General features: G+C 42.9%; 2 protein-coding genes across 5 annotated transcripts in view; one reads left to right on the plus strand and one right to left on the minus strand.

Moving 5' to 3' along the window:
• Positions 1 to 5,906, plus strand: part of znf142 (zinc finger protein 142) — a 16,351-nt gene extending 10,445 nt beyond the window's left edge. Inside the window, exons 6-8 of one of the 2 annotated variants that reach the window (XR_010001821.1) lie at positions 39 to 3,228; positions 3,949 to 4,217; positions 5,166 to 5,297. Coding sequence is in view for 1 of the 2 variants with exons in the window: in XM_003214941.4 (XP_003214989.2) it covers positions 39 to 3,228; positions 3,949 to 4,054; positions 5,166 to 5,653 (3,784 nt within the window). In the remaining variant the exon portion in view is untranslated. Of the gene's footprint in view, positions 1 to 38; positions 3,229 to 3,948; positions 4,218 to 5,165 lie in introns of both variants that reach the window. The other variant, XM_003214941.4, reaches the window with a different exon arrangement.
• A 4,316-nt stretch (positions 5,907 to 10,222) lies between these two features.
• plcd4 (phospholipase C delta 4) overlaps positions 10,223 to 14,309 on the minus strand; it is a 49,266-nt gene continuing 45,179 nt past the window's right edge. For all 3 annotated transcript variants that reach the window (XM_062967311.1, XM_062967312.1, XM_062967314.1), the window contains 2 exons: positions 14,123 to 14,272; positions 10,223 to 12,488 (listed from right to left, as the gene is read on the minus strand). In XM_062967311.1, coding sequence (XP_062823381.1) covers positions 12,385 to 12,488; positions 14,123 to 14,272 — 254 coding nt within the window. In that variant the 3' untranslated portion in view covers positions 10,223 to 12,384. The remainder of the gene's footprint in view (positions 12,489 to 14,122; positions 14,273 to 14,309) is intronic.

Consider the following 14,309-nt stretch of genomic DNA (forward strand, 5'->3'; position numbering starts at 1 on the left):
TCATCATATGATCTGTCCAACTGCTCCTCTTGTGCCAGGTACCAGTGTAACCAGTGTCCGTACCGCTGCCATCGGGCTGACCAACTGAGCAGCCACAAGCTGCGGCACCAAGGCAAGTCCTTGATCTGCGAGGTGTGCGGCTTTGCTTGCAAACGGAAGTATGAGCTCCAGAAACACAAGAAGACAAAGCATTCCCAGGATTACCAGTCTCCCATCTTTCAGTGCCAGTACTGCAGCTATCAGACCAAATATAAGCAAGCCTTGCTCAACCATGAGAACTGCAAACACACCAAACAGAGGGAGTTCCGTTGTGCTCTGTGTCCTTACCGCACCTTCAGCAACACAAGTCTCTTTTTCCACAAGCGCAAGACCCATGGTTATGTACCTGGTGACAAGGGCTGGCAGGACAACTATGCCAGCAGGGAACTGGAGGTCAGTTCTGCTGAGGTGCTGCTCAGCTATAACCTTGCCATGACACTGCCTTCAGAACCCATGTCCCTGCCAATGAAAGAGCCATGGCAAGATAAAGACAAAGCTCTAGTTTTGGAGGCCCAGGAGGATAATTGCCACCAGGAGAGACTTATCACACCTCTATTTGGCAATGAAGGTGACACTGGGAGAGGAAGAGAAGAAGCTGTCAGACAGCAATACCCTTATAAGGCAGCTGGGGCCCCTTCAGAAGCATCCTGTCAGAGCTCTGGAGAGCCAGATAGTGTCAGTCAGGTAGCCCCCAGTTGCACTCTGCACTTGGAATCCCTATGTAATTCAGACTCCGCTGTGGTGCAGCTGACTGAGGAGATGCATTCAACTCTGCCTGATACTGGGGAGACTCTGAACTGCAGGGAGGTGAACCCTGACTATCAGGTGTTAGGCTCCAGGGACTCCCTTGTCTTGGCGGATAGTGAACCTGACCTTGAAGATATTCCCGACTTTGAGGAAGAGGCAGCGGTTCCTGGTGGTGGAGACTTGGAGTTGGAGAAAGATGTGGATTCCGGCACTGGTGAGAAGAGTACTCCACAGGACCTGAGGCATGCTAAGGCAAGGCAAAACTCTGAACCTCTGCAGGCGCCACCCAACTCTGAGGAGGAGTGCAGAGAACCACATGCTCAGGAGCTTTGTTCAGATGTGTTAAGGTCTGGTCCTAGTCCTGATACTTGCCTTGCTTCAGAAAATGCACTTTTCATCTGTGAAGAGAATTCTCAGTCAGAAACAGTTCTTAAAGCTCTAAGGAAGCAGGACAAGGAGGAAGCAGAAAGCCTGGTCCTGGAAGGAAGGGTACAGATGTTGGTGGTTCAGTCTGAGAGTCGAGTCTTCAAGTGTGAGAAATGTTCCTACATCACCAGGAAGGAGAAGTCTATGCTGATCCACTGCAGAGCTTGCTTCCAGGACAGGAAATGCCCCTTGATGTGCCAGGAGTGTGGGGCCATCTTCAAGCAGCAGAGAGGTCTGAATACCCATCTGCTTAAGAAATGTCCAGTCCTCATGAAGAAGAACAGTGGGAAAGCAGCCTGCTTAGATCAGACTACTTCTGGCCAGCCCAATGAGAAGAGCTTGGAAATAGCTGAGGCAAGGAAAAATGGAATAGGTGCCCTAGATGAGGCAGGAATGAGCAAGCTCCAAGAGGTTTCTCAGGAAATAGAACAGAAATCTATCAATGTGACCAGTCTGCTTCTTGACCATCAGACCAGAGCAACCAATTTGCATGGCAGGCAATCTCAAGATAATCCTGAAACAATGGTGGAAGAGCTGTTGCCAGAAGCTAATGAAGATCATGCTGTCTATCATTCAGAGAGATACTATTTGGAACAGGACAAGTTCCACTGCAAATCCTGCCGCTTCATCTGTTCACGGATATCCACCATCCGCTCCCATGTGGACGATGTCTGCCGTGGTATGGACCAGTTCTGGTGTCCTACATGCTCCAAGCTCTTTTGCTCTAAGAAGGCCCTCAAGATTCATCAGTCACAAGGGCATGCTGAAGCTCATCCTTCTAGACCACTTGAGGGGTCCAATTGCATGGCAGCCCCCGAGGAAGGAAATGGACAAGAAAATATAGAAATCAGCCATGGGGAAGTGGGCCAATCCCATGAACTAATGGAGTTAGTGTCTCCCCATCCAGTTACCCTACGAAAAAGACGTCACTTCTCATGTACTACCTGCCCTTTCACCTGCCACCAGGAACGGGCCCTGAAGACTCACAAGAAGCGAGGTTGCTTGAAGTTAGGTGAGTTCCGTTGCACGCTGTGTTCCTTCACCTCGAAGGCTGCTTCAGCCCTTCGGCTCCACCGCAAGCTCCATCGGAAGTACTACAGTGCACGGCCCCAGTTGGCTTGCCACCAATGTAACTTCACCTGCAAGCAGTTGCGTTGCCTACGCCAGCACATTCGCATCAAGCATGAAGGTGTGAAGCCCCACAAGTGCCCTTACTGTGAATTCAGCACCACCCGGCGCTACCGCCTGGATGCCCACCAGTCCTTGCACACAGGCGTGGGGCGCATTTCCTGTCTGACTTGTGGCCAGACCTTTGGCACCAATTCCAAACTGCGTATTCACTGCTTGCGTGTCCATGAAAAGAAGCCCACCCACTTCTGCCCGCTGTGTGATTATAGTGGCTACATTCAGAACGACATCACCCGCCACGTCAATAGCTGCCACCAGGGGGAACTGAATTTTGCGTGTTCTCACTGCAAGGCCCGCTTCAGTTCAGAGACGGCCCTCAAGCAGCATGCTCTACGGCAGCATGAAGAAAAAGTCTCCTATAGTTGCCATCACTGTGCCTTCGTCTGCCACAGTGAGGCCACTCTCAAGTGCCATACTCAGAAACAGCACCCCCACCTGGAGTGTGCAATTTGTAAGGAGACCCTGACCACCCGTGAGGACCTGGAGGAGCATAAGAAGTTACATTTCAGCCACCGCTGTGACATCTGCAACTTTGGTGCCAAGGATCGGCAGCAGCTGGTGAGCCACTACTTGGCAGCCCATGAGCCTTCTGTGGCAGTGGAATGGCCACTCAGGTGTTCCTTCTGTGACTTTGGCTGTCATCACCAGCTGGTGTTCGATCACCATATGAAGGGACATGGCAGCACCCGCATCTACAAATGCTCCGACTGCAAGTACACCACTAAGAACAGGCAAAAGATCACATGGCACATCCGCATCCATACTGGAGAGAAGCCTTACAAGTGCCACCAATGCCAGTATGCTTGTGCTGACCCTTCACGCCTCAAGGTGAGAATTTTCTGCACCTTTTTGATTGTTGAGTTGGCAGCAGGACATTTAACACTGGGAAAAATATAAAAGAAGTTAGCCCCAGAAATGGGAATTGCCCTTGACCTTATAGATGACTGAGGCCCCTTCTACACATCTGAATAAAACCCCACATTATCTGCTTTGAACTGGAATATATGGCAATGTGGACTCAGATATCACCATTCAAAGCAGATATTGCGGGATTTTCTGCCTTGATATTCTGAGTTTATACGGCTGTGTGGAAGGGCCCTTAGATTCAGTCAGTTGCAGTGTATTCCTAGAGCTGTCAACCATTTTGGTCAGAAGAAAACAAAGTGAGCAGTTGTAAAACCAGAATTGTTTCCTATTAGATCAAAGCTGGTCAAAATTCCTATTTCTTTGTTTTGTCCCATTTTGTTCTGAAATTTGTTGATAGAAATGCACACCTATCCTTTTTGGTTTAACCTGACAGTTCTATGATCTATTCATCTATTATTCGGTGTACATCACTTCTTAGTGTCAGAGCATATCTCTGTCAACTGGAAACTGGCTTATGATTAGTATGGTCTGTCCTGCCTTCCCATCTCATCTCCTTTGCAATGGTACCTTCATGATTGAATACTTGGTTGAAAAGTGTGCTTCTCTCAGAAGGGACTCTGATTTGTAAGATTGGTGCTTTGTATGTGATCTTGATTGGTCATTTTTTATTTCCCATGCCAGTATCACATGCGCATTCATAAGGAGGAGAGGAAGTACCTTTGCCCAGAATGTGGCTATAAGTGCAAGTGGGTGAATCAGCTAAAGTACCACATGACGAAGCATACAGGTATGCCCCTCTGGGAAATGTAGATGGCTGGCCACTGGAGGGCAGAAAATGCAACCTCTGCCTCTCAAGGAAGGACTTGTTGGCTTGGGTCTCCTACGCGCATGAAGTCAGAAAGAGAGTCTCTCCTGACCTTTCAAATGCTGCACTTAAATGCAAACAGCTGGTACATGTATTATTTGATTTAAAATGTCTTGTGCCTGTTTAACGTATGAAAAGAGACATGGGCTGTTTCACGTTTTTACCCAGAAAGACACTGCAATACTGGTCTTTTCCTTCTTGTCTTGTCAAGGGATTTGAAGGAAGGAGCAGCAGTAAATGCAGCCGTAATAACTGGAGTCAGAATAGACAAATATCTTGAGTATAACTGTGTTCCAGTTGTTTTAAAATCTATAATATCATAGGGGACTTATGCTGAGGGTGAATGGATGTGACTATACACAGTAGTATTAAGTCCTTTTTAATTTGTGAATGTTAATCTGCATTTTAATTGTATGCATCTTGTATTTATTTTACTAGTCTTGTGTTTTATCTTTCTGTTTTACCCATGTTGTACCCTGATAAATTTATTAGTATTCCCTGTGCTACCATTTGTAATCTGAAAAATCCTAAAGTTTAGAAAAATACTTATTCTGAACACAAAAGCCAAGACACTATGTCACAGGTACTCATTTTATGCCTAAATGAATGGAATGGTTTTTACTGCATGGCAGTTTTAGGGGAGGAAACCAGTTGTGCCAGGCTCTGTATGTTTGGTTATTGTGAGACTTTGTATGCAACCTTTACAAGAGGCAAAGTGATTGGAACACAGGTGTGTTGTACTTTCAGTAGATTTTTAAGAGGCTGAGATTGGGAAGAGGACAGTGTATCAGCCTGGATGAAACAGTGCATTTTTTGTTAGCCAGGCATCTGTGGTCAAAGTTCAGTTCCACTATAGAATATCCTAGTATAGAAGGTTCAGAACACATAGCAGCAGTGCTGACGCCACAGGTAGAGGAAAACAAGCGTGATCTGGCATGATCAACCTTTCTGTTGTGTTCTCTCTTTCTACACGGATCAAGCCATGCCAGTGTGATCAACCTTTCTACTGTGTTATTCTCTGTTTTCTACACAGGGATCAAGCCATACCAGTGTGATGAGTGCAACTATTGTACTAACCGTGCAGATGCCCTGCGCATCCACAAGCAGACGCGCCACCACGAGGCCCGCTCTTTCATCTGTGAACAGTGTGGGAAGGCCTTTAAGACCCGTTTCCTCCTCAAGACGCACATGAAGAAGCACAGCGATGATAAGCCATATGTTTGCAATGTCTGCTGCCGGGGTTTCCGGTGGGCTGCTGGTTTGCGGCACCACTATCTCATCCACACCAACGAGCACCCCTTCTTCTGCCATTACTGCAGCTACAAAGCCAAGCAGAAGTTCCAAGTGATCAAACATTTGCAGAGACATCACCCTGAGCACTGTGGAACGGAGGGAGACCTTATCAAGGGGGTGGGCAAAGACTCCAGTACACTTACTGTCCATCTGCATGATGTTCAGCTTGAGATTTCTGCACCCGGGAACCCAGAAGAAGGGGAGGCTCAAGTGTCCCCACACAGCTGAATCAAAACCAAAAAGTGGACTTGCAAGCTCAGCGTCTTTGTTGCAGATCCTATAAGACTGAGTTGGATGAAAACCTAGTCTTGACAGCATGTAGAGTCCCTGTCCCAACTGCTTTAAGCTTACTGGGAGAAACAGACACTTCTAGGTCATGTACATGGAGCTATGTTTATAAGTATATATAAATATATGTGTATATATGTATATGGGATGTAAAATATGTGACTATATAAATGGATCTCCAGACTTGTTTAAAGTTTTGATGGCACTGAATTTTTGTGCGAACTTAAGGTGAAGGAATGACATTGTAACCTGGCAAGTAGTTTGATAGATCTCCTAAAGATCATGGTGTTAGAATTATACAAGCATCCCAAGATTTCCGAACTGTGCTATTGGAAATGGTCTGAACAAAGATGTGGTGCTCCTACTTGGGTTTTGTATACAGAATAACCTTTACTACTGTTAGCTTTATTTAATGGCAGGGGTAGGCAAATATAGCCCTTGGGTTCCATGCAGATCTTCCTCAAATCTGCTTGAAGCCCTCAAAGTCTCCAAGCTCCCTAAGGTGAAGCCTTCAAGAGGAGCAGTTCACTTATTAAATAACTCATGGAGAGGCTTCACTGTTTTGACTTTTAAAACCAGAAGTGGAGATTTAGCCTCTTCGTTTTCTTCTTCTTTTTTCTGAGGCATTCATTTGATTTGAAAACATAGTTGTTTTCTGCTGACCAGAATTTAATAATTGGCATACAAGATCATGTTTAAATTATTGATGCATTTAGAGGAGGGAGAGGAAGTTTGCCCTTCTTCTCTCCCAGTTCTGCGAAGTCTTTCGATCGTACTGGCCATTTGCTCATTTAGAGTATTTGATAAAGTCTCTTGAAGGGCAGGAACTCCCATCAGGTGTCAGTCTTAAAAGATTGTACAAGAAAATAGAAATTGCACCTGTGCTTTCAAGAGTATTGTACCTTAAGCCTCTTTGGGAAGCATTAATTTTCTGAAATAAGCCTTATTTTCTAAATGCAAACACTTTTCTTTACAGTTTTCTGTGAAGATTATTCACTTTGCAAGCAAAGCATGCTTCTACAGGCTTCTAGTTATAGTAATAGAAGTTGTGTGCTGAGCCTTTATTATAAAAAAAAATTCTCACACTTCTGGATCTAAAGCCAGGGTCAGTAGGCCTTCACTTATCCCGGGTTTTCCTCAAAATGATGACTGCTTTTGCAGGTACGCATTTCCCACCCCATCATTGGAGGAATTTTCTGCCCACTGGAGGGTGGGCCTCTTGGAGGATTCTTAATCTCTATATGCATCCAACTATAGGAGCATATCTAGATGTTTCTCCACACACACTGCTCTCTCCACCACCCAGTAAATGTTGGGAGGCAAGGTAGCAACAGGTAAATGGTGGATTGTTGGTGGATGAGAGAAATGTGCAGGTCTGCCATGATTTTAATCAATGCATGGGGATGTTCAGTCCGAACATAAGGAAGACATCCTGCTCCCAGGCTTTGGTTCCAGGACATCCCTACTCTTGTTAGTCGGAACTGCCACTTTCAAAACAAAAATGAGAATAATGTGTGATGCAGAGAGGAGCAGTTGTATATTGTGCCTTTTCTTCAAAGAACTGAAGGCAGCACATACAGCTTTCATCCTCCCACTTTATCCACCCAGCAACCACATCAGGTAGATCAGTGACCAAACCAGGATTGCCCTGTGAATTTCATGGCTCAGTGGACACTTGAATTGTTCCTCCAGTACTCAGTATTGCATTGCCCTGGCTCCCAGTGGTTGCCATGAATAATACATGTCTATTTTTATAGAAACTCAGATAAGCTTACGCATTCCTGTTTTCTCTCTTTTCTCTAGGCCAACTGCATGTACAAAGCTCCAAATCTAGGTTTATGGTACAGAATAGACTTTTAGAGCCAGAGAAGACTATGTACTGACTCATCTGTTTCCTTATAGCTATTGCCTTTGTTTTTTGATATTTATTTTCAGCCTTCAGTCAGCAAAATGAATCACAAATAATACTTCCAAAATAGGATATGTCTATAAAAATGGCATAAATTATCCTAAAGCAGGATTATGTATTTTCCCCAGCAATAGAATCTAGATTTTTGTTTTCGTTTGCTGTGAAGTCATAGTTCTTCCTGCTTGTCTTAATTTTATTCTGACTCCTTTTGTTTAGTCTACCTGATCTACAGGCTACGTATGAAAGGGACTTGATAAAATGTAAAAGTAATACACAACCTTTTTTCATCCATAGTCTGCAGGAATTAGGGTCTAAACTCCAGCTTTTTACAATAAGGCTGCAATTGTATCATATTTTTCTGGAGAAAGTTCCATTTAACTCAGTTGAATAACTTCTGTCTGATGCAATCCTGCAACTTAAGTCAGAGAAACGGGTTGCTTCAAGTAAGCAAACATGCGTTTGGACTATAATATTTTTCGGTGGGGACTTACTATGCAAAACAAAAGACACTTGATATTTTTACATTCCTCCTACATCTGTTTTCTCCGTCTCTGATCATACAGTTCATATAAAAGTAGCACTTTGCTATTTAAAGCAAGTTGAGAATCCACTTACGCTAAGATTGTGTTGTGGAGCAGTAAACTCAGTTCTCAGGGTATAATCACAACGTATTCCTTGGCTTAAGGGCATTTAGAAATCATCCCTTTCAGACTCCGGTACATCATGAAGGGGTATTATTGTTCCTATGTTCACAGAACTATGGAACAAGGTTAGAGTTTTCAAGCATGACACGAACGAAATACCAAAGATGTTAGTTGGGCGTGTCTGAAAGACTCTGTGCTGGGTAAAAATAGAAGCTCCTCTGTCTGTTCACTGTAAGGAAGCCCCTTGAAATGAGTACGTAATCAAATAACACCACAGGGTGTTTTGAAATCTCAGGATTTGGAGAGCCCTTCATAACGTATCTAAAATTGCATTTCTATTTTCCGAGAAAACGAATTGCTGGCTCAACGGGTTGCCCTGCAGCCGTATTGAATGTACTCTTTAATCATGGCTTCATGTTTTGTCATGAAACACAAATAAGGCTGCCTCAAAATGCAAGCCTTTTGTCACATCTCCTGCAACTACTGCAATTGAGGAGCAATAATACAAGAGTATTGAGAACTGTACAAACCCTTCTCTCTTCATCTTTGTTATATAGTTGAGCTATGTTGCATTGTTCTTGGCTCCCTCCATGTGGCATAGTTATGTTGGGAGAACGTTGCCCATTTCAAATGAAAGAGTGAAGCAGGCACCTTGGGGCCTCTGGATGACCTGAGCTACATAGATTGCCAGAGAATTTTGCAACTTAAGTCTTGTTTTTACTAATTTGTGGGTACCAGTGGTGCAGCGGATTAAACTGCTGAGCTGCTGAACTTGCCGACTGAAAGGTTGGCGGTTTGAATCCAAGGAGCAGGGTGAGCTCCCACTGTTAGCTTCAGCTTCTGCTAACCTAGCAGTTTGAAAACATGCAAATGTGAGATCAATAGGTCCGCTCCAGCAGGAAGATAATGGCGCTCCATGCAGTCATGTCGGCCACATGACCTTGGAGGTGTCTACAGACAACGCCGGCTCTTTGGCTTAGAAATGGAGATGAGCACCAACCCCCAGAGTCGGACACAACTAGACTTAGTGTCAGGGGAAAACCTTTACTTTTACTAGTGTCTAATTCTTTAAAAAACTAATGAGGAATGAAAAGTTCTCTTAAATATACCACAGATAAAGACAGATGGAGAACTAAAAAGAGAAAATCATTCGCCTTTTTCATTGTTAGACCCAGGCAAGCTCTCAGAATTTGGAAGGATGTGCTTACCATCGATGGAGGCATTACCATTCATTGTGGCCTGTTTCTGAAAGAATCCCTGTGGTTTTATCAAGTGTGTGATAAGCACAAACCCAAAAGGAATGTTTTTTTTTCCTTAGCTGTACTGGAAAGCTATGCTGAATGTCTTTCTTCTGTGAGTCCTGTCTAATGAGCAATGTGGTAATTCTAAAGTTGAGCAGAAAGGAAACTATATTTCTGTATTCTGATGACCAAGGGTTTCATAACCTCTGTAGTAAGTAATGGAAACTAAGGTGGGATAGGAAGCATAGTGTGTACTGAAAAAGAATGCACATCTAAGGATTGGGACTCCAGTAGACAAAAAGGACTAAGCAGCACAAGGAAAGAAAGAAAAGGGGAAGCAGATTCTCTGCAGAACAAGGAAATAATCAGGTACTCAGAAGAAAGTAGGATTGTTCTCACAAGGTCAGAGGGAAACCTTGTTTCATAAATAGCATAAACTTGATTGCTGCAAGGCATTGCATTCTTCTCAAGTGAGACTAGTCACATAAAATGGACAGATTTCCAAGAGGCATTTCAACATTCAACCAGCATATGGAGTCTAAAGGTTGACAAAGCCTTCTGCAATGACAATCTGTTTTCTACCATCCTTTAGCCCACCAGAATGTGGCTGTGGTGGGTCTGGGAGGCAGTGGTTACTGAGAGCCTTACCAAGGGCTAGGAGGGCAATATGCCGGAACTGATTAACACACACTCCCCACAAATGAAGTTTTGAACATACTTTTAACTGATTTTTATTTTAATAAACCAGGAATATGTGGAGGCTTGGCCCCATACAAGGAGACAGTACTAAGGGGGAAATTGCATTCCATGCAATGCTGTAGTACATATTGCATTTTTAAAGGTTAACCTGAGTTATGCAGAAGGGTTGAAAGAGCAGGAGGGCCATGGAGTTATGAAACATGACAAGGAGATTGTACTTGCAGTACATACCCATGCTGGAACAGAGGAAGGTACTTTTGAGGTAACTGCTACTTTTGAGGTCACAGTGCTCTTTCCACTTAGGCTTCAGGAAACTGGCCAATACTATTTATCCATTGAGGCAGCTTCTGTAGCTACTGAGTTCTAGAACTTGGAAATACTACTTTTTTAAAATATAGGACTCAGACTTCATCTGCTAATGTGGCCAGTGGGGGATTCTGGGAACTATGGTCCATAAAATAAGTTTTCCAACTTTTTCCATATTCCCTCATCTCAGCTATGTTTTATTTTCATTATCTCTTGCCTTTAGATTTTTAAACCACCATACCCCTGAATTCATACATGCTACCTTTGTGATTTAATATCTAATATACCCTACAAAAGCTGGAGGCCTGTTATTAACCATGGTCTTCTGTTTCCAAGATTTAAGTTTGCTATGTTCTATTTTAATTGTAATTTTAAACAAATGAAACAGCAAGGGCCTAAAAGCATGAAAATTCACCTGTTAGGTGGCAGTTATACTAAATTACACATGCTAACAGGCAGCTACTGTAAACGCCTCAAAAAACAGGAATGATTCTGCTGAGGTTTTATAGGACATCAAGATGCTTATATAGGGGTAGGTTTATTTTTTATTTAGAAGACACTTAGATGAATACTGTTCACATTGCATATTAAAAAAGACACCTTCCTCTTTACATCTTGTCTCTTCTCAGTTGGAATTTATGTACATATATTGTTTCAGGCCTAACCAACACAGACTATTTCTGATGATGATGATGATGATGATGATTTTATTTCTGACTCACTTATTGCAGCTCGAGGCTAGGCACATCGTCAACAGTCTACGTATCTATGTAAATTCCAACTGGGAAGAGGGAAGTATGAAAAGAGGGTTAGATTGTAGTTAGCTGCCAAATATTCTTGGTGAATAAATGGATGATGGAAAGCCAAGCCCCTTCCAACTTGCTGACTTCTCAAGAAATCAGCGAACATGGGCTCTTCCCTGAGGGATGATTTACACAGGTTTACATGATACATCACTGGATGTAAAGTGCCTCCTCTGGGGGAAGTATTGTTAGTGGCAAGTGGATGCCATTTGATGTACAATGTTTATATGCCATATATATGGCTTCATGCTCAGCATGCATATATGAACTCACTCTTAGCTGCAAACTAAGGAATAGTAATAGAATAAATCTACAACCAGGATACAAACCAAAGAAAATAACTCTTCATTTGAATAGTAAAGAACATAACAATATTTCCCCTTCTTATATGTCACTTCCAAAGAAAAGAGCCAGCCCAACATTTGACAATCTTCTGAGTCGTCTTCTCTGCAAGGCAAAACTGAGGAGGAGGGGAGGCACAGCTCTGGGGAGAAAATGTTGCTACAAGAGCCATAGTTTGGATCTTGTAGCTTTTTTATCAAGTACTGAGAAATGTAGGTATAGCATAAATATTCCATGTTTGATTCTGTTTTAGTGATAGAAGCTAGCTGGGTCTACATTTTTGCCCTGATGAGACCAGATGGCTTAGAAGACAAGTGGAAGGAAAATACCATTTTGAAATGCATGACTGATGTGCAACACTGTGAAGGAAATTCCCTTTACCTTGGGTATGTTTTGTTCCCAGGTAGAACAGGCTAGTTCGTCTCCTACTCACAACAGAGGTAGATTTTGTAATAAATAGAACCATATGCATGGACACACTTGAAGGGGCTGGGCTCCTTGCAAACAATAATAATTTAAATAATAATAACATAGCAGCAAAATATTTTTTAAAAATAAGTATTATAGTAGTGCAAAATAGCATTTCTGTCCAGTCCAGTTCTGTACAGATAGAGGTGGTGTGAAATGGCATCCTCCCATGGGGTTCCTTCCCACTCTCACACACATTTTCAAAACTTAAATGGGGTGGAGAAAGGGACAGTTATATTCTGAGATATGGCAGTGGGATTCAGTCGCTCTCAGCTGACAACTCCACGATGCGGATGTGGATGAAGAGAGAAGCTGGTGGGATCCTTGTACCATCCTTTGAAAGAAGGTGGATGTGGCGGTATCCTGAACAGAACAGAGAATTTGATAATGTCTGAAGCTGTCTTATTCAGAGCAAATTTTGCCCAGACCATTAGGACAAGATTCCACAAACAAAAGTCAACCAGAATAGCCACTGAATCATACTTCTGTGCTAATGACAAGACTGCATCCTCCCCTGCACCTGAGGGCATCAAACCAAGAAGATACAAGGCAGGTCATGTCACACACATAGCTCTAGCCTCCCAACACCTTCCTGCTGCTGCTGTCGGCATTTCCTACCTTGGATTATCCCTTCTTGGAAGTGTAGCATTAACTGTGTGAAGCAATTGGTCCATCTAGTCCAGAACTATCTATTTTGGTTGGCAACAACTCTCTGGTGTGTTTCCAAGTTTTGTTCCTTGACTGCCTTAAAAGGCCATGTGATATGCCGCCAGGCATGAATTTGAGACCATTTGCTTGTAATCTTCTTTAGAACTATGAACCTTTTAAAAATACAGTCAAAAGAAGTGATACTTGTTTTGTCTCTAAAGACAGCCTTTCCTAACTTGTCTTTTCATCTTGTTCACAAATTCTGAGTTCATCTGTATTCCCTTGAGGAGTTATGATTTTTCCCAGATCCCATCTATCACTTTTATTTGGTATTTCTACTGCTGTCTGGCAGGAATAGATAACCACAACTTGTGTCTTCACTGGCAGCAACGTGATCTCCCCAGGCTCATAAGGAATGGAAACACATAATTGCTACTTAACCCAGGAAGACAAATAAACAGGACAAGATCAAGACGACAATATTGTTAATGTGGGATTTGTGTATTGGTAGTGTTTAAATGAAATTTGTGTCTGGTATGTATTGCATACAGGTTGCATCATCCAGAGTATGCTATAGTCTGTAAAGAGTTAATGACTGAGAAGCTGTGTTGACCTTGAGTGTGGCTGGAACCTGGGGAGTATCCACACACAAGTGTGTATGTCAGTTGAGATCTTGCTCTGTTCTGAGTTTGTGTCTGCCTAGAGTGAAAGCCAAGCCTGTGTTCGTCTGAAGGTCTGTTTGTCTTGTATAGTAAAACTTTGTATATATTTTTTACCATCATCTCTGACGTCTCTTCGTTCATTGACAACATACAACTGCTGCTATGCTGCGAATTACTCTGACAAATATAACAGTGAGCCCATATTCCAATAGGAAAACAAAGCAGATTGCCAGCAACTTCTAAATATAAATCAATTCACACTTCTGATCATTTTGCCAAATTATGGTACTTTCTACCATCTTACGGAGAAAGGTCAGCTCGTTTTCTTCATGTGAGGGAAATGAACTTTTTGGAATTGTATGTAAGGAGCAAATTCAGCAGACAACATTTCAAGTTTTTAGAAGCACCAAGTTTAATTTTATTTCATTGGCCTAGTAGTCTCTGGCTAGTGAAACTTTGTCTATATGCTCTCATTCTGTGCAGCTGAGTAGCTACAAGGTGTAGATTATATTATTTTCCTTGCATATACAAACATCTGTCTTTAGTGCCTATTGTCTCTTCGGCTACTGCCTCTTTGGCTACTGTCTCTTTTGCCAGGGATACTTTCATTTCCAGATCTTGGCAGAACACTGACAACAAGGCAAGCAACCCTGTCCCATGACTATGGTTCTGAGGGGAGACACTTACCTGGTTTGACACTAGTAAGAGGCAGTGTGTACTGCCCAACAAAATCATTCCATGTCGCCTTGTCATAATCCTCTACCACAAATCGCAGAAGTGCCAGTTCTGGTACCCATACTTGGAACCGGAAGCTTTCATTCCATTTTGGATTAAACCCTGTCCAGGTAAACAAGGAAAATGCAAGGTGTCACCA

This window comes from Anolis carolinensis, chromosome 1 (assembly GCF_035594765.1).
Source record: "Anolis carolinensis isolate JA03-04 chromosome 1, rAnoCar3.1.pri, whole genome shotgun sequence".
NCBI lineage: Eukaryota > Metazoa > Chordata > Lepidosauria > Squamata > Dactyloidae > Anolis > Anolis carolinensis.